Source organism: Protopterus annectens, chromosome 14.part0 (assembly GCF_019279795.1).
Source record: "Protopterus annectens isolate FY-2018-M chromosome 14.part0, PAN1.0, whole genome shotgun sequence".
Classification (NCBI taxonomy): Eukaryota; Metazoa; Chordata; order Ceratodontiformes; family Protopteridae; genus Protopterus; species Protopterus annectens.
In genome coordinates, this window is record NC_056748.1 from 413,861,770 (window position 1) to 413,888,373 (window position 26,604).

The following is a 26,604-nucleotide window of genomic DNA, read 5'->3' on the forward strand; positions in this document are numbered from 1 at the left end:
TTTATAACAGGGTGATCATCATCTTAATATTACATTTTTCTCTCCTGACTGATAATGACAGAAATCTTGCACATTCAATGCACACATGCACACAAACACAAATGCACGCAAATGCACGCACACGCATGCATGCACACAATGTTGTTACATGTAGCAATAAAGACTGTGTGTCCAATCTGCCTATACCTCCAAAAATTCCTTCTGACTGCATATAGGGTCTTGCATTTTCTCATGCAAAACCCATCTGGTAAATCTTCATGTATCCACACATTTTCTAAAAGTTTCACTAGTATTCCTTTTTCTGTAGTTGCTGTCTTGCTTTCCTCTGCTCCTTGCCTTCACTAATACAAGTAAAGCAAGCACAATTCCCTTTTATCGTTGTTATTGATTATTGTGGATGAAACCTTTTAAGATGAACAATATGGAAATGGATCAGTATGGAAATTGTCTCAGACTGCTGTTCTTCCATTGATTTAACTATATCAGCCATTATTTTTTGCCGTGCCCCTTTTAGATTCTTTATCGGTCAATTTGTTGTTACTATAGCAACAATACCAACGCTGGCTAATATTGCTGTTAAGGAATATAACTAAAAACCTTGTGGAAGATGATCAAATCCCATACCACTGAAACAAGGGAAATTAATACGTTACCTGAAGAGACAACCAGGCAAGAATCCACTCTGCTACAATGCTGGTAATATTTTTTATTGTTAAACAACCCCCAGTGCACTTAGTGCCAATAGGATTATATGAGAGTGGCTTTCTCACTCCATTAACATAAACTGGGAGTACCGTGTTTTTGTTTTGTGACCCTTCTTATCTCGGGATGCCTCAGTCATTCCCATCCATATTACTCCCCGTTATACAAACCATTGATGGCATAATAGAAGGCAGTCTCAATGACTGGAGTGAAAAGTCAGAGGAGTGGAGTAAACTCCCCTGCCCAGCACTGCTGTCTCTTATTGATAGCAGTAGGATTAAGGAATACCGGTAGTTACTAGATGCAAATCATCTCTGGTTGTCCTGGTTCTGAGTTGCTTTTCCTCTGTGCTATCCTGGGAAAGCAGATATTCTCTTATGTCAGCCTGTGTGTGTGTGTGTGTATGTGTGTGTGTATGTGTATGCATATGCATACAAAAGGACATATGTCTGAATGTCTTCTCTGTGTTTTTTTTGCTGTTGCTGTAAAAATTGAACTTCCTGGTTTCCTGTAGAGATCACACTTGCAGCTGCTCCCAATATTAAAGGAAAACTCTCCTCAGAACTCAAAGGTGACTATTCTTCATTATATGTTGACCTTTTTGTGTAGCATTAATGCAGTACTACCTTTCTAATTGTTTAGTATTATTTTTTGTTTTGTTATACCCAAATGGTCCCATAGAGATGTTCACTGAATTTGTCTTTCTCCCATACTGGAAACCTAGATGATATAACAAAGTTGTCTGTTTCTGCAAGTGCTTAAAATAAGATTGGTGAGTCATTACTTTAGACAGTTTCTGGAAACATGTTCATTGTAGCCCCAATTAAATGAGTTACTCTAACTTGTTCTATTTGCAAGCTGTTAAAAAAACATTCATGGCACATTAAAGCTTTACTTCAGACAAAGTAACTATAATCCAAGCAGGGGGTGTATCCGATCTCTTACATTATCTTTCTTAGGCATTAAATGTAACAGACCTGCTTAGTTATCTGTGTCTGACAGCTGACATCTCTCATATATAGTAAGATAACTTCAGGCATCTTCTAGTATCCATACTGGTTTTAGTTTTCTACAATTAAGTGAATAACAAAAACTCTTTAAGCTCCTAAAATTTGAGATTATCTCAGTTTCTGTAATAGTACAGTGTACCTGATAAGTTCTCCTCTTGTAAAGAATTCTCTAGCAACTAACTATTTGAAAATCGATAGTTTTATTTATCTTTACATATGTGCTTTAAAGCGCATTACCAGTCCAACTGTTTACTCCCTCTCTTAAGAATAGCTTTAACATTCAGTAAGTGAAAACAATAGCGCTACCAATTCAGAAAAGGAGTGTTATATCATACCTAAACAGTTTTAGGTTCATTAGGTTGACCAGTTTAGATCCATTGACATGACTAATATTCTGTGGAGATTAATAATGGATTTTATGTAGAATGCTCAGGTGACCTACTTCTGTTAAATTTGAGACAATATGGATTTTAAAAGGAGAGGTCATGTCTTCTGAATCTTTTGGCTTGAAGAGGTAACAGCAACACATAATGAAGGACTGGCAGATTAAACATTTTTCTTGACTTTGACAAATCATGCAGCAGTATTCCACATAAGGAAATACTTGACAAATTAAAAAATGAAATGTCATTTCATGTATAACGCAGTGGCAAGTTAAGCGAAATGATACAACAAGTCAAGGTGGAGGTTAAAGGTCTGTCTCGGTGGGGGTTAACAGTGGTGTCCCACAGGACCCTGCACAGAAGCTGCTTCTTTATGGACTATTCTTTGGTGATATAAAAGTAGGGAAATAAGTAAAATAAGCAAATATTGCAGGAACTGCAAACCAGCTAAAATGGCTTCCTTAAAAGATGCTGACATTTTCCAATATGCTCTACAAAAAAGCATACCCAGTGCAGTATTCCTGAGCTCATCTTTTAAGGTCACTAAATGCAGCATCTTAAGACTTATCGAGAAAGGACATCAATTGTTGGTACAAAACAAGTGCTAAAAATCACAAAAATCAGCAATTGAAGTGTTAGGGATAATGGTAAAGAACAATTTAAACACCGACCAGCATGTTTCTACCAGTGTCAGAAAAGCATACATTTAGTTGTAAATGGCATGTCCCATCACTCCAAGCAGGTTGCAGTGCTATGCTTTATGGCCTTCATATAAGCTACCTGAAATAATTCAAAAGGTGCAATGATTCTTCACTACAAAAATCATAACACAGGAAACGAACTATTCAGAGAGGCTACAGGAATATTCTATCCATTTTCATATAGGTTATTAGAGGTCACCTTTTTGTGTCTCTATAACCAATTTCTTTTTGAAAGTCTGTGTTTTAAAATGCCATTGGGGAGTTAACACCAGATCTAATACTAAAAATAAACACCATTAACAGGAAAAGTGAGAGCTGCATCCGTACATATTTCAAGATTTTGGAAAGAATTACTACATATAATCAGAAATAGTCATAACATCTTAAGGCATGTCAGACCAGACTACCTACATATATACATATATATATATATATATATATATATATATATATTTTATTTTATTTATTTATTTTACATTTGTTGACCGGGATAGTCCGACTGGATACATGTCCATTTTCAGCGGAGTCCCGGGGAGAAAAGCTCCAACAGGTTAAAATGACATATAATAAAAGACAGAAGACAGCAAGCCAAAGGACAGGAAACATGTACATAGAGAGATAACAGTGCAGCAATAGAAGTTACATTTGATTACTTTCATTGTATACAGGTTAGTAGACCCTTAGTTGACTAGGTCCTTCCTAGTCAAAAATTGCCCATATCTGTGCAGAATTTCTCATGGTAATCTTAGTCCGGGTTCATACAAGGACATATCCAATGCGATTTAAGGTGGATTTCTAGTCCTTTTTTGAATAGAGCTAGTGATGGTGAAAACGTTAATTTATTTGGGAGAGAGTTCCACACCTTTCCGATGACATTAGAGTACAGTCTGTCCCCACCTATGTTATGGGCCTTGCTTGTTTGTATTTGGAGTTTGTCAGATGAGCGAGAGAACTAAGGTTGGTGTAGGGGTTAGTATGTTTTTTAGAGCAGGAGTGTTCTCTGGGTGTTTCAGGATTTTAAAGGCTTCTAAAAGTTGATATTTTTGGAGAAGATTCGGGAGTTCTAGCCAGTCAAGTTTTTTCAGGTTAATACAATGGTGTGTTCTGTAGGGCAGGGCAGTGATGAATCTGGCAATGTGGTTATAACAAGTGGAGAGACGATTTAGGTCTGATTTATTAAGGTTAGAGAGGATGGGGGAGGCATATAGTAGTGTGGATAGAAGGTGTGACCGGGCAGTGGCTAGTCCAGCGGCTGGAGTTAGGAAGGTTTTTAATCTATATAAAGATCCTAGTTTTTTGTTTACTGTTTTAATAGTTTGGTTAATGTGGGTGTCAAATCGGAGTTTATTATCTATAATTACTCCTAGTAGTTTAGTATTTGTAGTAGGAGAGATAGTAGTTCCGTTATTGGATTGGATAGTAAATTGAGTGAAAGGTGTAGGGTTAGTTGGATGAAAGAGAAGTAGTTGGGTTTTTTTTGGGTTTAATATGAGGTGATGGTCTGTTAGCCAATTTTCAACTATGGTAAAGCAGTGTTGGGTGGCTTTTAGAAGGTTGTCAAATGTGGGATTGGAACAGATGATAGCAGAGTCATCTGCATATTGGATGCAGGTGGCTTCGGGGATGGCTGAGTGCAGGTCATTTATGAATATTGAGAAGAGAAGAGGTCCTAATATGGACCCTTGGGGCATGCCAATGCTGTTTGGTAGTAGGGATGAGAGCTTGTTCTGCCATATAACTGCTTGTTGTCTGCCTACGAGGTAGTCCTGAAACCAGTTTAGGACATGGGTGTCTAGGTGAAAGGTTTCTAGGGTTGTGAGAAGGATCTGGTGGTTTACCATGTCGAAGGCTTTTGACATATCTAGAAAGAGTGCAGAGGAGATATTTTTGTTGTTCCGATGATGGTTGATTTTTTCGGTAAAAGAGAGAAGGGCAGTTGTCGTACTATGGTGGGGTCTAAATCCATGCTGACATTCAGTTAATAACTTGTTTTGGATGAGATAAGACATTAGTTGTTTATGCACACACTTTTCCATTATTTTTGCAAGTGGAGATAAGATGGCTATTGGCCTGTAGTTTGAAAGTTCAGTGGATGTTCCACCTTTATGAAGGGGTATGACATGAGATATTTTCCATATTGCTGGGATTGTGGACTCACTAATGGTTCTGTTTATTAAGATTGATATGGGGTAGGCAATTGCGTCTGCAGCAGTTTGCAGGTATTCTGCTGGTAGAAGATCAGCTGAGAGGGTAGTTGGCTTTAATTTTTTTAGTCGGGTTCGAATGTAATTGGTAGATATGGGTTGTAGATTGAATGATATTGGGGGTTTGGGTGTGGTGTTTTTAGGGGTGGTGGAGGGAGCGGGTAGCTGGCTAGCTAGTGACTGAATGGTTTCGGTGAAGAATATATTAAAGTTGTTCGCTACTTCTTCTTGGATCTTATCAGATAGAGTTTCTGGGGTGGGTGTAGCTTATATATATACACTTTCGGTTAACCGGCACATATGGGGATTGGTATATGCCGGATAACTGTAATTTATGGTTGCTTGAGTGTTACTATTAAAAATAGGCCTGACTAATACTGTACCCTATACTATTTGTTTGATTTAACTTGTTCTTAGGTTGGGGAGAGAAGGAATTTATTCTGATCTTCCTTTTTAAAACTCTAAAATTATAAGGTATGCTTCTGTAGGGGGAAGCAAAGTGCAAAAAATGAAAATTGTACTGTAATTCTTTGAATTGTTTTTTCTGGTTGCTTGAGTTTTGGTTAACTGAGAGTTTTGTGTGTGTGTGTGTGTGTGTGTGTGTGTGTGTGTGTGTGTGTGTGTGTGTGTGTGTGTGTGTGTGTGTGTGTGTGTGTGTGTGTGTGTGTGTATGTATGTATATCTATAGACGTACACACACACATGACTCCAGCATCACATACAGTTTAAGTAATTCAGTCTGTATTCATCTGCAACTCTACTTTCAACGCAGCAAATTTTTCCAACTGGTTTCTACTGTCAGCTGCAGAAGGGCAGATCCATTCTCATCCAGACTTTCACAGGTAGGTCTCGTCTCCAGTAGAGGTCTCAGGTCTTTAGCAATGTTGTGAGTCATATATCAAACTTCATCCCCTAAATAAAACACATATTCTTTTCTGTGATTCTGCTAAGCCAGTCAGCAATAATATAAAAAAAAAATATAGAAATAATTAAAAAAATAAATTGTTATATACCAATCAAATACAAAACATATGAACTAATGACTCTGTATAGGAAAAACAAATATATGTATTAAAAATAAAAAACGATAACACCCACCAGGGCAGAATCAGAAAAGAAAACTGAACACCACAAAGTCCAGCCGCCAATCCAACAAGATGACTCACAGCGAAATAAACAGCAGTTTATTGAAGTAGGCAAATTAAATACAGAACTGTAAGACTAAGCATAAAAAGATGCTTTCGCCAAACACATAGGCATCATCAGAGTCTTAATATACAACAATGTACACCACTTTTAAATACCCTACCTCGCATTACTATAGGTTGAAGCAAACCCCTCCCACCCTAAATACTTTTATTCATTGTTAAATAAAAAACTTGTCTATGACACATATACCTTGATTTAAAAATGACTTAATTTAAAAACTCATCATGTCCCAAATTTTATTACAGTTTGCAAACACTACAACAGTAACTTTCAACCTCTAAAACCTGTTGAATTCATAAGTTCATAATCACACTTTAATATTTTAATTAATCAAAATAATTTTAATGAACAATGTATTTAATAAAAATAAAAATATGTAAAAGAGCGGAACAATGGGTTCGACATCTCTTCCTGGTTCAATGAACCGTTTATCCTGGACATTGTTGCAAGGAGCCGAACGGCGGAAGCAAGACCGTGTCTGAGGGAGCAGATTACAAACTATGAAAAACTGTGCAAGAAATACCGAGCTATCCAGATGGATTCGAAATTCTTGAGCGACTCCAGGGGTTTGAAGCAGGTGCCAAAGGGACTACGAATTTGGAAAAGACCGATGGGGGTTGAAGAAGGGTCGGAGGCCTTTAAAGAACTTGTGAGCCTGTTTGATCGAACAGGCTTGGAAATGTTGGACATTATTTTAAAGAACAATGAGTTAAAGCTGAAAGAAATTAAAAGTGAAATCAAACTACTGTATGTGAGTATTACTACAGATTTAATGTTTGAACACTATAAAAGCAATTTTGACAAGGCAATTAAGAATATTGAAATGTATGTTTTTAAAAAGTTCTGAGACTAAAGAAAGGAAAATTAAGAGGGACAGTTTTGATTATAAATGTAAATGTGCTTACCCACCTGGGACTAAATATAGGGGGTTTGAATTTAACAACAGTGATGAAAATGAATGTTTGGGAGATGAAGCAAACAATGGTGTTCATGGATTTAATGATGTTAATGATTTTGATGAAGGGTCTGATAGGCCAAATGATTTTTTAGAAATGGAAGAACAGCCACGACGGTCAGAGAGGCTGCGCAACAGGGAGATGCACCAGAGGGAATATCTAGAAAATTACAGTGGAAGAAGCAACAGGAGAGGGAGATATTAGTGAAGGTGGATTCCCTGGGGGATGACTTTTTAGTAGGAAACAAAATAATAGATGTTGGTAGTTCTGCTGAGATCAGATTTTGTGAACTGGTTAACAACGAACAAAGCAGTGTAAATGCTTGTACAAGCTTTGTTCAAGACAAAAGTAGTTTTAAGAATAGTAATGTTTATCTAAATGTTTTGGACATTGAGGTGACAGACTGTCCAGGGAACGAACACAGATGGATTGATTCACCGAGTAATTTAGATGAAACATATGAGAATATTATTCATGAAACAGGTTTTGTGTTTGAAAACGGTGACAACAAAAAATATGTTATCCAAGAAGGTAATAATTTTAAGGTCCTTCGGAAAAATGATTACTGTATTTATAACTACACTAATTTGACCGTTAATGATGATTATTTTGACTTATTTTCGAAAGGGGTAAAATTTGTTCCAAAGTTTAGACCTGACACTGTTAAAACATTGGTGGAAATGAAAATGTTTGTTAGGCAGATGCACCTGAAAATGTATTTTGCAGGGAAGGGGAGAAGTGAGACAAGTCAGTTTGGTAGTGCAAGCCAAGATAACAACAAACTAAAAACGAAAAGTGCTTTTATGCCTCCACTTCATAAAGAGGTGGTATGTTTTGAGAAAATAGTTGAGGTTCATATAAGAGAAATGTTAAAAAATGTTCAAGTGTTAGATGATAATTTAACCAAGAAAGAAAGAGAGTTGTTGGACACATTGAAAAAATCTGGTTTATACAGATTTATGAAGCCTGACAAGGGAGGGGGCACGGTGATTACAACCAATATAGACTACATTTCGGACATTTCTGCATTATTAAACAGAGATGAAACATACAAAATTGTGTCACGGAATGAGATCAACCGGGCTTACATGAAGATTGATGTCTTCTTACGAGATGCCCTTTGTCAGGGTTCAGTTAATGAGAGCGAATTTAACTTTTTGATGGTTAAATTTCCAAAAATACCGACACTGTTTGGTATCCCCAAGACCCATAAGGGCGTGAATCATTTGGAATATAGGCCTATAGTTAGTGCAAGGGGATCCAAAACGGAACCCATTGCTGCCTTTATAGACATTTCACTAAAAACTATATTTGATGAGGTCGACCATATTATAAAAGATTCATGGCACTGTTTGAAAAGATTTAAAGACTTAGGAAGTGTTGAAGAAGAGTTTGGTTTTTTGACCATAGATGTGGTTAATTTGTTTTCGGTTATTCCACAGGAACAAGGTCTTGAGTTATTTTCTGAGGCCATAGTTAAAAGTGGGTTGTTTAGTGGCCAGAAAACTAACTTCCTAATAGGCATGATGGAAGTAGTGCTGAGGAATAACTTTCTGAATTTTGAAGGCGACCTCTTCCAGCAGGTGTCAGGGGTAGCAATGGGGGCCAAATGTGCCCCCTTATTTGCTAACGCGGTTCTATTGACATGGGAGAGGGAACATATCTTCGCGTCCAAAAACCATGTAGAAAGAATTTTGATGTATAACAGGTTTTTGGACGATATTTTGATTCTATGGAAAGGGGACCAAGATTCAGCAAAAGAATTTGTGGAATACTCGGGAAAAACTACCAATTTTTTGAATTTCACTTTCACCTGGAAGGAAGAGAGCATTTCTTATTTGGATTTATTGATGTCTAAGGGGGAGGGGGGTTTTACGAGTAACATCTTTAGAAAAGAAAATTATTCTAACTCCCTTTTGCACTTTAAAAGTTACCACCCATTCCATCAGCGGAAGGGATTAATTAAAGCCCAAATGGTCAGGACATCTAGGTTAGTTAGTCAAGATGACGAATATAGAGAAGAAATGTTTAAACTGATTGGGATGTTTATTGACAGGGGGTACCCTTTAAAACTGTTAAGTGTCAAAAGGGACATTAATAGAAAAAGAAGTGATAGATATGCTCCGATCCTTAAGGGTGGATTGAACAGTAGGGAGGTTTCAGACAATAGTATAGAAGAGCAAAACGAGAATTTACGGTTGGTGGTGAAATTCAGTGAGATGACACCAGCTTTAATAAAAACAGTGAAGGAAGTTTGGAACTTCTCCCTAAGTGAAGAGGTTAAAAAGATTTTGGGGAATAGTCCAAATGTAGTTTTTAGTAGAGGTGAGAATATGAAGGATATTTTGGAAAAGAGCAAATTAAGAAATTATAGGTCAAATATGAGGAAATGTGGTTTTTGTAGAATGTGTAGATTTGTACACGAAGGTTCATATGTATGTGTAGAAGGATACAAATACTCTATTAAATGTCCAGGACAGTGCAATTGTTGCACTAAAAACATTGTGTATCTAGCCTCCTGTTCTTCTTGTAGTTCCTACTATGTGGGTAAAACCATTAGGAGGCTTCGGGACCGGATTTCGGAACATCTTAGGTCCATTAAAAATAAGGATATGCATAACGCACTTTATGTACATACAACAAAATGCAAGTTTTTTAAAAAGTTTTTGTTTTTTGTTATTGGCCGTGTGATTGACTTAGGTGATGGGGGTGATGTTGACAACAAGGTTGGTGCCCTAGAAACTGAGTGGCAGATTAGGTTAGATGCCTGTAGACCGCCAGGGCTCAATGACTACATCTCCATTAAGCCAATTTTAAGGCTAAGATCTCAGTTGTTATAGCATTTGGTTACAACTTAGTTGAAAAATCTGATATATTGAGAATTACTACCAATATTATTATTACTATTATTATTACTATTCATTATTTATTATTTGTTATTTATTATTATCATAATTTTTTTGTATATTTATATATATATATAAAAATTTTTTACATATTTTTATTTTTATTAAATACATTGTTTATTAAAATTATTTTGATTAATTAAAATATTAAAGTGTGATTATGAACTTATGAATTCAACAGGTTTTAGAGGTTGAAAGTTACTGGTGTAGTGTTTGCAAACTGTAATAAAATTTGGGACATGATGAGTTTTTAAATTAAGTCATTTTTAAATTAAGGTATATGTGTCATAGACAAGTTTTTTATTTAACAATGAATAAAAGTATTTAGGGTGGGAGGGGTTTGCTTCAACCTATAGTAATGCGAGGTAGGGTATTTAAAAGTGGTGTACATTGTTGTATATTAAGACTCTGATGATGCCTATGTGTATGGCGAAAGCATCTTTTTATGCTTAGTCTTACAGTTCTGTATTTAATTTGCCTACTTCAATAAACTGCTGTTTATTTCACTGTGAGTCATCTTGTTGGATTGGCGGCTGGACTTTGTGGTGTTCAGTTTTCTTTTCAAATATATGTATTCATAGGTATGTACTAGGCTATCGGCCCAAGGGCCTACATAACCCTTGCCAAAAGGGTTCCCTGGCTTACACCACCAAAGAAAGTTATTTTCCTGTGCCACTGTCGAGCAGAGACACAGAAGTGATCCCTGGGGTGTATTTCCTATTTCCCATCCACTCAAGATTTTTCTTGAAGAGTGCTAATGAAGAACTTTGCTTGACATAGATGAGTAGCCTGTTCCAGAGTATGGGAAGTCTCTGAAACAGGAATCTATCCCTCCAACATGTCCTGTTCATTGGGGTGACAAGGTTTTGGTCCCTAGAGCGTGTAGCTCAGAGGAATTGATATTTCTTTAGGTGTAGCATGTCCAACAGCTCTGGGTTTGACATAGCTTTATATGTCAGGTAGAGATCACCTCAAAGTAGGCAATATGCTACAGAGTAAAGCTGGAGTTTTTGAGGCGGTCAATGTGGGGCATTTGTTTGAGGCCAGTAATCCTTTTTGTGAGGTACTTCTGTGGCCTTTCCAGCTGCTGCAGATGTCTTATGAGGTACATTCCAAAAGGGGCGTTGTACTCTATAATGGTTCTGAGTGTCGAGTAGAGGGGAACAATGACCTCTTTTTTCCTGGATGAGAACCCTTTTATGATGAGGTGTACCATGTAGAAGGACTTCCTGACTACTGTGGCGATGTGACTATCAAAGGAGAGACTACTGTCCACCTGGATCCCAAGGTCTCTTATCACACATTCGGTGTTAAGTAGATTGCTGCCTATATGGTAGTTCATGGGTACAGAGTTTTTGCCAAAGGGGATGACACTGCACTTTCTGGCATTGAGCTTGAGGACATGGCTCTGACACCAGGCATCTGTCTCAGCGAGGCCCTTCTATAGGATGTCCACATCATTTGGGGACTTGACTATGGCTCCTAGTTTGCAGTCCTCTGCAAACTTCATTAGCCAGAGGCCTTCAGTGTTAGCCTGTACTTCAGAGAAGTAGATACCAAACAGGAGAGGTCCCAGGACGGAACCTTGTGGTACTCCACTTGTCACTGCTTTGAGGTCAGATTTGGAGTCTGCAACTTTTACAGTGTGGGTTCCGTCAGTGAGCCAGTTGGCAACTCATCTTGTGACATAGGGATTTATACCTAGTTTAGTGAGTTTAGCTATAATTCCAGAATGGGGGATGGTGTTGAAAGCCTTGGCGAGGTCAAGATAGGCTGTGTGAACCACCTTACCCTCATATACGGCTTTGGTGACTGCCTCAAAGAAATTGATCAGGTTCAGGAGGCATGATCTGCCTTTCACAAACCCGAACAGGGTGGGATCCAGAGTTTGCAGGTTACCAATGTCTTTGTTTATGAGTTCCATGATGATATGTTCCATGGCCTTGCAGACCAGGCTCGTCAGGCTAATAGGTCGATAGTTCCTGGGGTCAGTGGTGGCTCCCCCTTTGTGGAGTGGGATAACTGTTGCTGTGCACCATTCAGTGGGCACAAAGCCTGATGCGTGGCTATTATTGAACATGGTGATTAAGTGTTGCTCCAGTTCATTCTGAAGTTTGTGTAAAACACAGCCTTGGATGTTGTCCGGTCCCATGGATGCTGTGTTTTTGGCTTTAGAGAGTGCAGCTTTTACCTGCATAGTTGTCATTGCAGGGACTCTGCGTTCTTCCTGTATAGATATGGGCCCTTTAGGGGGTGAGAGGGGGGTAAAGTTATCACTGAACCTATCTGCCAGGATGTTGGCAATATCAGTTGGTTCTGTAATTTTCTTGCCTTTGTGCTGTAACTCAGACTAGATCTGGGTGTTGCCATCGAGATTCTTGACATAGCTATAGAGAATGCTTTATGGTTGTCCTTGGAATTAGTGGCAGTTTTGTTTTCATAGCTAGCTTTGGAGGATCTTATAAGGGATCTCAGCTTCTTACTGAGGCTGACCAGGGAACTCCTCCATTCTTGGGATTTTACTCTCTTTTGCAATATATTCCTTATCTATCCAGTTCTTAATTTATGAAAAAAATAATCAATTCATAAAAATTACTATATTTCAAACCAAAATTAAAGAGGTTGTTCAGAATTCAATGCTCTTTGGTAATAGGCTTGTTGTCAATTCCCTTATTAATACCAATAAATGATAAAGCAGCTGACAGATTATCAATTAGATGTTTTACAGGGCACTATAATATTTTCTTTTTACATCTTGAGTAACTCAAATGAGATGCTAGCCTTTGTTTAAACAAACCAGGTGTTTGCCCAGCATATGAAGCCTCACATGTACAAATGGCCGTGGATACCCACTCAGTTGTACAAGTTATTTAAGTCTTGGTTTTATTTCCTGAAGTGAAGTATTTACCACTACAGACATTGAGAGAATATATACAATTACCACATGGGGCACAATCACATGGTTGATTTGTCCAAAGAAACAAAACACTTTGGGTAAATGGGACATTTTTTTTGTCTAGACAGAATTTAATTTGCAGCTTTTGTGATAGCTGAACTCACAACAAACATGAATTATGTCTTTCAAGTTTACAGTAGCTCAAAAGGTAATTAATATATTTTGGATGACATAACTGTTTGAAAGAAATGTAGAAATAAAATGTAAAGAAGAGGCCCCACTGAACCTATGCTGGTTTGAAGAATAATTTAAGGTATGTATGTACATGTGTGTGTGTGTGTGTGTGTGTGTGTGTATATGTATATGTATATGTATATATATATATATATATATATATATATATATATATATATATATATATGGAAATATCTGTGCGAGTTCACAGGAGTGAAGGGGCTTTTGTATTGGTTTCCAAGTTGGTATTCCATAAATGTTAGGCTTCCATCTCAGAAGAATAACAGAAGAGTGATGACTGTTTTTCCTTAGGGATAAGAAATCAGTGTGTGTGGCATTCCTAAGTGTGCAAGTGAGTGGTTTCTTTGTTTTAGAGCTTTCACCCTTTCTTGTGTTTGAGTAACTGCAGAGATTGTGAGATTGTGTATATTTGTTTGAGGGAGTGGAAGGCTTACAAACCCTGTCACACATTAGGGAAGAGGTGAAGAGAAGCTTGCAGCTCTACAAAAAGGATTACAATTTGAGTTTTTGCCCCTTTGTGTTTTGGGCATTTGTTTTTGATTTTTTTAGGTCCTCTGATTTTAGTCACATGAGATAGAGTAATTGAAATCATTAACAAATTATTTAGATACCAAACTTCACAGCTGAACCTGTGTGCCTGTGAACCCTGTGTGATGTAATATACTTCTGTTTATTATTGTTTCTGCTTTTTTATTTTATTTATTTGCAATTTGTTTACCGGGGAAGTCCACTGGGCCGAATTGACACATTTTCAGTGGAGGTCCGGGGAGAAAAGCTCCAAGATACATTATACAATTTAGATATAAATTATAGTTAATATTAAAGATCTTATGTAGAATAGTTACTCATAAATGCATTCACTATCATGCATAGTTAACAAATTCATTAAGCTTGAAGGTAGGGATCACACAGTTTCATTTGAGGAAAACAGATATGGGTTAGGTGTGGAAACAGTTTATATACAAACCTTTTAAGAAAATGTAAATACGCTTTACATACACACATCAACAGTAGAATGCTATTTACAATATTTACAGGTTGGGCTGTGTGGGTAGCTGTAGGAAGTGAGAGCTTAGAGAGAAGCTATAGAAATTGAGAACTTAGATAGGCTCATAGGAAGATAAATATGAGAGTTGTAGAGCTTGGGACCCAGAGCTTTTCTGCTCTTTTTAGAATTTTTACATCTGATTGTTTTGCATGTATCATTTCACGGGGCTATTTTTATATTACTTTATAATGGTTATTAGTCATAGTATTAGACAAGTCTCAGATTGTTTGCCTGTACATCTGTGAACTGTAATAGTCTGACACTGTGGTGTTGCTCATCTTTACCTTCTAGTTATACATAAATAATTTTGATAGGAATTTCATATTGCTCTTTGCCCATTCATCAATCCTGTAATCCCACTGTTACCTTTAGCTGTATTTGTCTAGGTAATCAGATGTTGGTTTAAACAGGAGATTTCAGGACCCCTGGGTTTGGACCGAGGTTCTGCAGTCTCAGCAGGTGCCCATTAATATTAGTTAACATCTTGTGGTGAAATTTCTCTGAAAATGCTGTTGTTCCTTTCTCTAGTCAATTCATAGGGAAATGGAACAATACCAACAGCTTTTACATGAAGCTAGTGCTGCTCCTGCCTAGGATATTACTGACATATGTAAGTTGATCTGTAAGTCCAACATAGTTTCTTATTTATTGATCTGGAGATGAATGGGTGGTGTAAGCCAGGGAACCTTGTTGTCTTGGCTTAAGTAGGCCCTTGGGCCAATAGCCTAATACCTACCCATGAACCTGTACACCCCAGGGATCACTTCTGTGTGTCTGCTCAACAGTGGCACAGGAAAATAACTTTCTTGGGTGGCATTAAGCCAGGGAACCTTGTTGGCTAGGCTTACGTAGGTCCTTGGGCCGATAGCCTAGTACCTACCTATGAACCAAGGTTTGGCCCACCACCTGATTCATTTCATTGTGAAGCCACCTCTGGCTGAGTCATGTATTACTAAACTTACCTGATTTAGGGATTTAAGAAACATATCAGCAAATAACCTGATACAGTTGCTGGAGCAATACTACCCTCTCTAGAGCTAATAAGCTTCAGTTTCAAGTCTGCAGGTAGACCTTTTTATCTACTCTGGATCATACTTTTCCATTACATTTAAGCTGGGTCCCAGTCATGGCTCAGAGTTGTATACTATGGATGCAATTGTTGTGGTTGGAACAAAAAAGATTAAAAAAAAAAAAACTCATTGTAGAACAGATTGATTTTTTTTTTATTTTATTTTTTATTTTGCTTTTGTCTTCTGGGTTTGTCTGACTGGGTTTACTCAAAATCTTGTTTTCATCATAGGTTCACAGAGAAAAGCTCCAACATATTTCAAACATTTTAAATATACATTCAATAATATAGACAGACATAAAATAATATACATTAACAATTACAGGTACATTTCCTGATCAATTACATTTATATGAAAGCAGAGGCTGCTGTAATATATAAAAGGTACTTTAACATTTGTAAATGTTGATCATTGAACATTCGAAGAGGTATATTAGTGAATTTGTCAGATAGACGATAGATCATGAGATTAGTGCTTAAAAATTCAAAGAAATTGAGGTGAGGGAAAGAACTAGGTAAGGCAGAAAATAATGGTACTGTAGTCCAGAAGTGGGATGTAAGGCAGGTTCAGAGGCAATTATATGCAAGGGTATAATAAGGTTTATATTAGAAGCATAGAGGTGGGCATGAGCAGTGTCACAAAATAATGACTATAGCTGGGAGATGCTGCTAAAAATGTTTAAGTGTAGGTAAACAGGTAGAGTATAGGATTCTGGAAGAAGAGAAATGGTTTTATGGCAAGCAGGAGGTAACTAATCTATTCATCAGGCGAAAGGACAGCATCCAACTTTAGGAAGTCGTCCTTAGAATGCAAGGACAACTCGTTTGGGGATAAGTCACAGCCACTTTCCAGCACAGAAAAGTCAGATATTTAACTAGTTAAAAACTAATACACAGCAAGGCTCTTTGTTAAACTAGCTTACATTGCACAGTGAAAAAAAATGTCAGTGAAAATGCTGACAGAGGTATGCATGATGGCAGAGCTGTTGCTATTTCAGGTTAAGGGACTGCTGTAGTGACAGCAGGCTGTTGTACAGTACCAAATAGATGTTTCATTATGTGATGTATAAGCCTGAAACTTTTCTAGGAATGCAGAGTTCTCCTACAAGATCCTCTACTACTTGCTTTCAAGGTGAGCTTTTCCAACTCATTGGCAAACAGAGCAACCCACCCTAACTTGTGACCCAGTATGGGGTGTTTGGCAAAAAACTGAGAGAGAAATCCACAACATTTCAAGGATACGGTAGCTTAGAGGCATGGTTCTCACTGGATTGTGTCCATAATGTAATGCAACAAATGTGTTGAGCTCATTCCTGATTGTTTTTGGTAGAATGTATATGTCTTGTCTATTGAAGATATCTGCAAATGATTCCCTTAGTATGCACAGCCTAACAAGGTGTTAGTTCCTGTGGATACTACTCTAATTATTTGTCTTGCCAAGGGAATTTTGCCCATAGTTATTCTATGGATTATTCAAAAATTTTTGCAAGACTTTAATCTTACACTTTCATTAAGAAAGTATTTCTTCAGTCAAACAGTATGGAAAATTACTGACAAACCTCTAAATGTCCTTTTCTAATAAATATAATAATGAAAGTGTTATTCAGAGAGTTGAACCATCCAATTTCCATCTAATTTCACTGACACACTTCTCTTCATGGTGTTTATTGCGGTCTTTTTGGTGAGAAATATGTAATGCTATTATACATCAGTACTCCTTTGCTTCCCTTCTGACTCTCTAGTGCTGTGGACCATAGCAGGATTTTTTGAGCAGCTGCATACCAATTCAGGATTATAACAACTACTAACCCTCAACCCACAACTGGTCTTGACTACAGAACCAGAGTGCTAGTAGCGTTTAAGAACTATATGTAGTGCCTTTTGTTCATACTAAAACTGAACTTCATCAGAATAAATACAAGAAAACGCAAGTGTTTGCAACTTCTTGTATCAATCACATGAGCAGTCACCAGTGCCATTTAATAAAAAAAATATATATATATATTTGATAAATGCATGCAAAATGACTAAATATACCTAGTACATTTGTACTTCATCAACCTTGTATTAATTTATCTCCAAAAGCTTTTTTGCTATCAGGGCAAGTTCCCGTGTACCCTCATACCTCCTAAATTAAATATACTAACTCCACAATCGCACAACTGTGGATAAAAGAGAATACTCCTGACACACTGAATCACTGCTTGTGCACATAGTCAAACGTCTAGACATAGAAGTATAACATAATAGTGAGCATTTAACAAGGAGCTAATAACTATTAATGCTAACTTGTATTAAAATTCCTATCTTCCAAAACCAAATCAACAGTCATTTTCTACAAGCTAACATTTCAACCAATTGTCATTCAGTCATTTGTGGTTTAGATCAAATGAATCGCAGCCATACCTGTATCTATATTTATATCTATCTTCTGTCATTATGTTTTTATATATATGTGTATATATATATATATATATATATATATATATATATATATAGAGAGAGAGAGAGAGAGTGAGAGAGAGACAGCCACAGATATGTATATACAATTAACTTTGTTGAATAGTATTTAGGTTAACTTGCATAATGTTGACAGACATTGATCATGTCAACATGCTACTATGTATGCACCAAGCACCAATCTCAGCACATTCAGAAATGGAAAAAAAACACAAAGAAAACAATTTTTTGACCCCCACACATCCTGCTAATTATATATACTAACTCCATGATTGCACACTCCTAATGGAAAGGGAATATTCCCTTACCTAGGGATTGTTGATATTGTACACCTATCAACCAGATTGTGTTGACTAAACAGATGTTAACCAAAATATCATTTGACAAAGGCAGTGGTATCTACATACATACATACATGTATTTATGTGTGTGTGTGTGTGTGTGTTTATATATACCTATGGGTCTAAGGATAAAGGTTTTCAATCAGATGTTCTATATGATTGTACTGTTGAAACAGGGCATGTCAAACAAGAGCACTGAAAGTGAAACATACCTAAACCTAATATACAGCATTAGGGAGTTTTGTAATTCAGTATATTGTCAGGGTTCTGTATCTTCTGTGTTGTAGTTTTCGGTTCAGTGGTTTTGACCTTCCCTGTTTGGAAGGAGCAGTTATTAATCTTTTTATAGTAAACCTATACGTATATCTATGTCTGTCTGTATATTTGTGTGTGTGTGTATTTATTTATTTTACATTTGTTGACCGGGTTAGTCCGACTGAGCCTAGTGGCTCATTTTCAGCTGAGACCCGGGGAGAAAAGCTCCACAAAAAAATACAATTTAATGGTAAATCAGAAATAGGAATTAGATACAAGTAAAAAACAAGCATTCACCAGCTATATATATATATATATATATATATATATATATATATATATATAGATATATGGATATATATAGATATATATAGCTACATATGATTGCACTACATATCTATAGATATATACACACATATCTATATATCTGTACACATACACACACACACACACACACACACACACACACACATATATATATGTGTGTGTGTATGTGTGTGTGTGACATGTATGTATATGTATGTATGTATATATATATATATATATATATCTACATGTATATATACATGTATGGGCCCTCTTCAGAAGCTCAAGATTTCTGAAACTCGAAATTCATTCTTTCAAGGCGATATGACTTGAGTTTCTGAAAACGTGAAGCTTTTGAATGGAGATCAGGGATTTTACCCTTTTTCCCACTGTAGTGCGATTTCCCACTGTAGTGCGATCTCAAAGTTGGTATATATAATATGTAGGGGGTGAGGGGGGCCCCCCTCCAAAACATAGAATAAAGGTAGATTTTTGTTGTTTTATGAAGTGTGGATTTTCAGAAACTTGATCATATCATCTCTACATTTTGAATTTCGAGCTTCTGAAAACTTTACGTACACACACACACACACACACACACACACACACACACGTGTGCATGTGTGCGCACGTTTATATCTATGAACTATCATTCCACCCCGTCATCTCTTCAGGTGAAGACAAAAAAAAAAAAACTTGTACAAAGTTATAGGATGCAAATTCACTTCCTCAGTGGAACTCAGTCCATGCACCCTCCCCCAAGCTCTTCAATGGAAGTGTGAAAAAAAAAAAAATCAGTGATCAGGTATCAGGGGCTCTTGAAATGCAGGAGCCAATCAAGTCCTGTTTCTGCATGTTGCTCCTTCATTTTTCTTTTAAACTGTAGCAAGTTGTTTGCTAATGTTGCAGCAGTTCCTAAAGTTATAACCTGTACAGAACACTGCAGCACTTAGGTTTCGGTTTTTACTTTTAAACTGTAGAAAACTGGTTGCTACAGTCTGTTTAGACTACACATGGAGCTCTACAGTGCTTCGGTTTTATGGAAAAAAAAAAAAAAAACACTCAAACTGTTACAAACTGCTAGCTACAGTTTACACCACACATGCAGTGCTACAGTGCTTAGGTTTGGTTGCAAATGCAATACCAGCTTCTAAAAACTGGTATGCACTAACGAGCAATCAGGATGATAGCTGGATAATTTGGCTGATCACATCCCTTAACACTTTGCACCTGGAGCAGTTGCCACACTTGCCCTTCTCTAGCTATGCTACTGTCTATATCTTCTTCATCTTCTTTCGGAGTCGCCACAGCAGGTCATCTGTTTCCATTTCTTGCTGTCCTCTGCATCTTGCTCTGTCACGCCAACCTCCAGCATGTTCTCTCTCACCACATCCATAAACCATATCTCAAGTGTTCCTCTTACCCAGCATCTCCATCCTTAGCATCCTTTTCCCAATATACCTAGCATCCCTTCTCAGCACGTCCCAACCAACACAATCTCACCTATCTGGCTTTGTCTCCAAACCATTCAACCTGAGCAGACCCTCTAATATACTGATTCCTAATCCTGTCCACACTCATCACACCCAATGCAAACCTTAACATCTTTAACTCTGCCACCTGCAGCTGTGACTCCTGTCTTTTCGTCAGTGCCACCATCTTCAACCTATGTGACATAGCTGATCTCAGTACCCTCTTGTAGGCCTTCTCTTTCACTCTTACTGGTACTCATCTGTCACAAATAACTCCTTACATTCTTCTCCACCCACTCAACCTTCTGACATTCTTCTCCACCCACTCGACCCTGCCTGTACTCTCTTCTTCATCTCTCTTCCACACACACCATTACTCTGAGCTGTTGATCCCAAGTATTTAAACCTTCATCAAACTCCACTTCTTGCATCCTCACCATTCTTCTACCCTCCATCTCATTCTCACACATATATTCTGTCTTAGTCCTGCTGACCTTCATTCCTCTTCTCTCTAGAGCATATCACCATCTCTCCAGGGCCTCCTAAACCTGTTCCCTACTCTCACTACAGATCACAATGTCATCTGCAAACATCATAGTCCATGGGGACTCCTGTCTGATCTCGTCTGTCAACTTGTCCATCATCATTGCAAATAAGAAAGGGCACAGAGCTGATCCTTGATGTACTTCCACCTCCACCTTGAACACACCCGTAAGTCCTACTGCACACCTCTCCACTATCACACTACCCTCATACATATCCTGTACCACTCTTAAATACTTTTTGGCCACTCCCAACATCCTCATACAATACCACAACTCCTCTCTAGGCACCTTGTCATATGCTTTTTCTAAGTACACAATGAAACTCCTTCTGACCTTCTCTATACTTCTCCATCAACAACATCAGATTCTCCATCAATATCACATCTGTAGTGCTCTTTCCTGGCATGAAATCATACTGCTGCTTACTAATCACCACCTGCCTTCTTAACCTAGCTTCCACTACTTTTTCACATAACTTCATGCTGTGACTGATCAATTGTATCCCTCTGTAGTTACCACAGCTCTGCACATTGCCCTTAATCTTAAAAATCAGTACCAAAACACTTCTCCACTCCTCAGACATCCTTTCACTTTTCAAGATTTCATTAAATAATCTGATTAAAAACTCCGCTGCCATCTCCTCTAAACACCTCTATGCTTCCACGAGTATGTTATCTGGACCAGCAGCCTTTCCATTCTTCATACTCTTCATAGCTGTCCTTACTTCCTCCTTGCTAATCCACGTTATACTGCTAACCTTCCTACTTTCTTCCTGTCTACAGGCATACCTTCCCCCTTTTCTCCTTCTTCAGCCAACAATAGCCCAATTTCCACCAATACCCTGTTGACTAATAGTACGTAGATCATTGTTAACCTGGGCCTTGACCAATCCTGTATGGATATCTGTATTGTTGTCTGCATATGTCATTTGGAAAAGGTTTTACACCAGATGCCCTTCCTGACATAACCCTCCCGATTTATCCTGGCTTATGGCCGGCACAAAGAAATGCACTGACTTGTGTGTTTGTGCGTGCGTGTATGTGTGTGTGTGTGTGTGTGTGTGTGTGTGTGTGTGTGTGTGTGTGTGCTCTCTCTCTCTCTCTATATATATATATATATATATATGTATATAATATATATAGTATATAATATATATATATATATATATATATATATATATATATATGTATATAATATATACATATATATATATATATATATATATATATATATATATATATATATATATATATATATATATATATATATATATATATATATATATATATATATATATATATATATATATACATATATATATATATATATATATATATATATATATATAGGTTTACTATCAAAACTTGGAAACTGCATCGGTCGATTTGCATATGGTTGACTTGCAGTTTACAAGATGGCAGAATGTCGACCCAAAATTGACTGACTACACTACAGCAAATGGGTAGTATATGTTGAGAGGGCAGGGGGTGGCGTATCACCCTTGCAAAATAGTAGAATTAATGAACCTTTGACTGTAGAGTTCAATGGTACCTTAATGCGCATAGCAGGAGGTGAGCAATGTCGCCTCCTACTACATCGAATGCATAAAACCACGGTGGTCGATGTATTAATTTTCACTTTGGTTTACTTTTTGGAATTTCGAGTTGACATTTTAAATGGTCGACTGAAGCTGATTCGAAATTTCAATAGTAAACCGATATATATATATATATATATATATATATATATATATATTTTTTTAAGAAAGTGTGTTACCTTTGTCAGTATAAAATCTCTCCTTGAAAAGAGAGTCGGCAATAATCTTTCTTGTTCCATTAATGTAGCAGTCAGAGCATGAAATTTTAAAGAAGTTTGAATGTATTTTTCTATAGGGGCCACACTTTTAACCAGTTCTAAAGCCACCCCAAAATGTAATTAATGAGATGTGCTCTTGTAATGATAAAGCTAGTTTTGCTCTGTGTAAGATAAGTAAGTAACACTGTCAGAAAACTCCCATGAGTAAACTGCTAAAATCCTACTTTGATACTTTTTCTTAAATAAGTTATGACAATTGCAAGGTTAGTCATTGTCGTAGTCTTCTCCCTTTGGCTTTTCCCATTAGGGGTCACCACAGCGGAGCAACCATCTACAGAACAATTGGCAGTGGAGTTTTATGGTGTCAAGTTACCAGCCCAGTGCCCAACCTTCCACAGAAGGTGCGCGCGCGCACACTCACACACACACACACACACACACACACACACACACACACACGTGCACTCATATCTAGGGCCAATTTAGCATGTGCAATTCACCTGCAGTATGTCTTTGGGATGTGGGAGGCAACTGGAGCACCCAGAGGAAACCCACGTGACCACAGGGAGGACATGCAGACTCTGCACAGAAGGTGCCCCTGCAGAGAATTAAACCAGAGAACCTCTTGCTGTGAGGTGGCAATACTAACTGCTGCACCACTGCAGCTGCCCAGTTGCAAGGCTAGTCTACACTTGCTAATCATGGTAAAATGTTTAAAATGTTTGCCTGCAGGATTCATGTGGCCATCTTAAACTTTCTTTTTGAATACATCATTTCAACATCATGTACCGACCTCAATGTATCTTGATATCAGTTGTAAAATAGGGTTAAATGCCTTTCTATAGATTAGAAAATATGGATTTAGAAATGATCACATATTTGCATGTTTTAGAGTTGCTGTATGGCTCAACCTACAAGGGAAATCCTTTTTGTTCATTATAAGCATTTTGATCCAGCAGAAATCATTAAAACCTACTGTATAATATTTCAAATTCTTTCATTACTAAAGATGATGTAACTATTTCTTGTCTCCATGGTTATGAAAATTATTGTAGTGTCATCTAGTGAAAGTTCCTCCAGTATACAACTTATGACTGATGTTGGCTTCTCAAGCAAATATATAGAAATATGGTGAGAAGCTGCAACAAAAAATGTTGAGAAACACACAAAAAATGGAAAGACTTTCTACAGTACCAGGGACACCTTGATCTTTGACAATACCATTCACTTCTAGTAACATTTTTCCCATTTCAAGATTGCAGTCAAAAGGCTGGAAGCTTCTTGATTCAGATTCGGTATTTTTAAAATTACTGTACTGGAACAACTGTCAGAAAGGCACTTACTCATTCATGTACCATTGTTATAAGTGCCAGCTCTGACAGATTCCTTCAGAAAAGTTGTATTCATTATGTTCCACTTCTGGGATCACACTACTAATCATTAAAATTAAATTAGGTATGCACTGTAAAAAATGTACTAATAGACATTTGCTAGCAATGAGAATCATTATGCTGAAAAAGAGATGCAGGCATGTTTCTTATGTATTTTTCCTCAGAAGGTATTTCTTGTAGTCAGTCATTCAAATATTTTGAAAATGTTATTATAGACTAGGATTTACAAAGTAATTATAAGATCATGCTTACTAAAGCGAGTTTTATCACTTCTTACTTAAAAAAAATGAATAAATAAATGGGCATATAAAAAACAGACTGTTCCTGTTGTACAACTTACATTTCCATAAAATATGCAGCTGCATTAGGACTATAAATGTTTTCTTTTATTCGTTTTATGGTGCTTATATAATTGCTGCATTCATATTATTTTTCTTGTTTTCTCCCACAGAGGCCTTTTTGCAAGCAGCTACACTGAAACACATTATTCAGATGGTGGCAGTGCTACTACTTCTACAAAGAACTACACGGTAAGACAATCGGAACCTTCTGCTGAGGTTATGCAAATACTCCCCTCTGCTCGTGAAAATGGGGCAGTATTTTTTTCTTAACTGATACCTCAAATTTTCCATGTCCTTTGCTGTTTTAATTAAGATGATCCTTCTCCTGTAACTGTTTTCTAAACACTTAATTTGTTGATTCCACATCTACTTTCTGAACCTACTTATACTGCCCAGCCTGTTGTCCATCTTACTGTTAGCACTGCTGCTATTGTCTTCTGTCCACTGCTACTGTTGTCCACTATGTTACTCCCCTCCCCAGTCATCTGTTCCTTTTCTTTCATTTCTCTTTGTCTTAAATCATTAACACTTCTAAGCCATGGGATAGCTTACCTTCATCAACCTACACACATCTTTATATTCTAGGGAACTGTCTAAAAACTCATCCTCAAAACCATAAAGCCACTAAATGTAAATATCTTATGAGCAGAAAAAAAAGATACAAATAGCAATGTTGTCAGTAAAAAGTCTTCTTTATAGTGTTTATAGTGCATTCACAGTGTTTACATCACTACTGTATTATAATGACAAATAGACAATTTTAACAAAGCAGCTGACCATATCTTGGGAACTGCACAGGCTAGACATATATAGTCTGAGATAGTTTCTTAGGACAAAACTTCAGCTTTCATATAGCAGCAATAAATTCCTTTCTGATTGACTGTTTATTGAGATATTTACTAAAATTTGAAAAAGTATTTCCTATTTGTACAATTAGCAGTATAGCAGTGGATATCTATCAAATGCAACTTCTAGAGCAAATATTGGTGGCAGTTTTCTTCAACATCATCTAACGTTTTACCTGAAGCTATACAATAGCTTTCAAATTACTTTATTTTGCTAATAATAATAAGCATATGGAGATATTACCTATCATCATAATCACTAGCAAACAAGTCTACAATATAATATAGTATATTATGCACACACAGCATGGACAGCATGTCTCCCGCCATGAAATTTCACACCATTCCCAACAAGAATATGTCGCTGTCTCAACTGTGAACTTGTGAATGTGAATATGACAATTTGAATAACTGGTGGCAAATGGTGATTACTATTTCTACTGCAGGGCATCCCAGATTAATAATCTTATAGGTTCATATGTTTATACTAGGCTATCTGCCCTAAGGCATTTATAAGCCTAGCCCAAAGTTTTGTGGCTTACGCCACCCCTTATATGAAAAAATACTGTGCCCATTAGTTTGTTGTGCCGCTGTCCAGCAGTGACACAGAGATGATTCCCGGGGTAAACCTACGATCTCCCATCCACAGGTCAAGATTTCTCTTGAACAGAGCCAGCGAGGTGCTCTGCCTCACATGGACTGGGATTTTATTCCACAGCATAGGGAGTCTCTGAGTGATAAATCTATCCCTCCAGCACGTCCTATTTATATCCGTGCTAAGGTTTAAGTTGCTTGCTCTAGTGGTTTTGGTGGATTTGGATTTTTGAGGTGGAGCATGTCCATTAATTCCGGGTTGGACATGGCCTTGTATGTCAGGCACATGTCACCTCTGAGCAGACGGTATGCGACTGAATAGAGCTGGAGTTTCTTCAATCTGGCAGCATATGACAGATTTTGGAGTCCCTTTATCCTTTTGGTGAGGAACTTTTGGGGTCTCTCCAATTGCTGCAGATGTCGGGTGAGATACATCCCGAATGGGGCATTGTACTCGATCATTGGTCTGATAAGTGAAGAGTACAGGGGAACAATGACCTCACTAGATCTGGATGTGAATCCCTTCATGATCAGGTGGGCAATGTAGAAGGTCTTTCTAACCACTTTAGCAACGTGAGTGTCAAAAGGCCACTGCCAACCTGGGTCCCCAGATCCCTGATAACCTCTTCTGTGCTTAGTGGATTGCCACCTATATGGTAGCTTGGGGGTTACCTTGTTTTTCCCGAAGGGTATGACTATACATTTTTTGGCGTTTAACTTCAGGCCATGGCTCTGGCACCAGCTATCTGTTTCCGTGAGTCCCTTCTGAAGGATATCCGTGTCCGATGCACTTAGTGTCATTTTATTACTAGCACCCTGTCCTTCCTTTTTTTTGCCTAGTATAAATTGCCAGCTACAAAAAAAAAAAAAAGTTAGTATGCCAAAATGTGCTATGAGGGT

The 26,604-nt window shown here is 37.4% G+C and overlaps 1 protein-coding gene across 1 annotated transcript in view; it reads left to right on the forward strand.

The window, feature by feature from the left end:
• The window catches only part of ADAM12 (ADAM metallopeptidase domain 12), a 2,765,134-nt gene that overhangs the window by 1,214,802 nt on the left and 1,523,728 nt on the right, over positions 1 to 26,604 (forward strand). Inside the window, exon 4 of the mRNA XM_044056180.1 lies at positions 24,376 to 24,454. Coding sequence (XP_043912115.1) covers positions 24,376 to 24,454 — 79 coding nt within the window. The remainder of the gene's footprint in view (positions 1 to 24,375; positions 24,455 to 26,604) is intronic.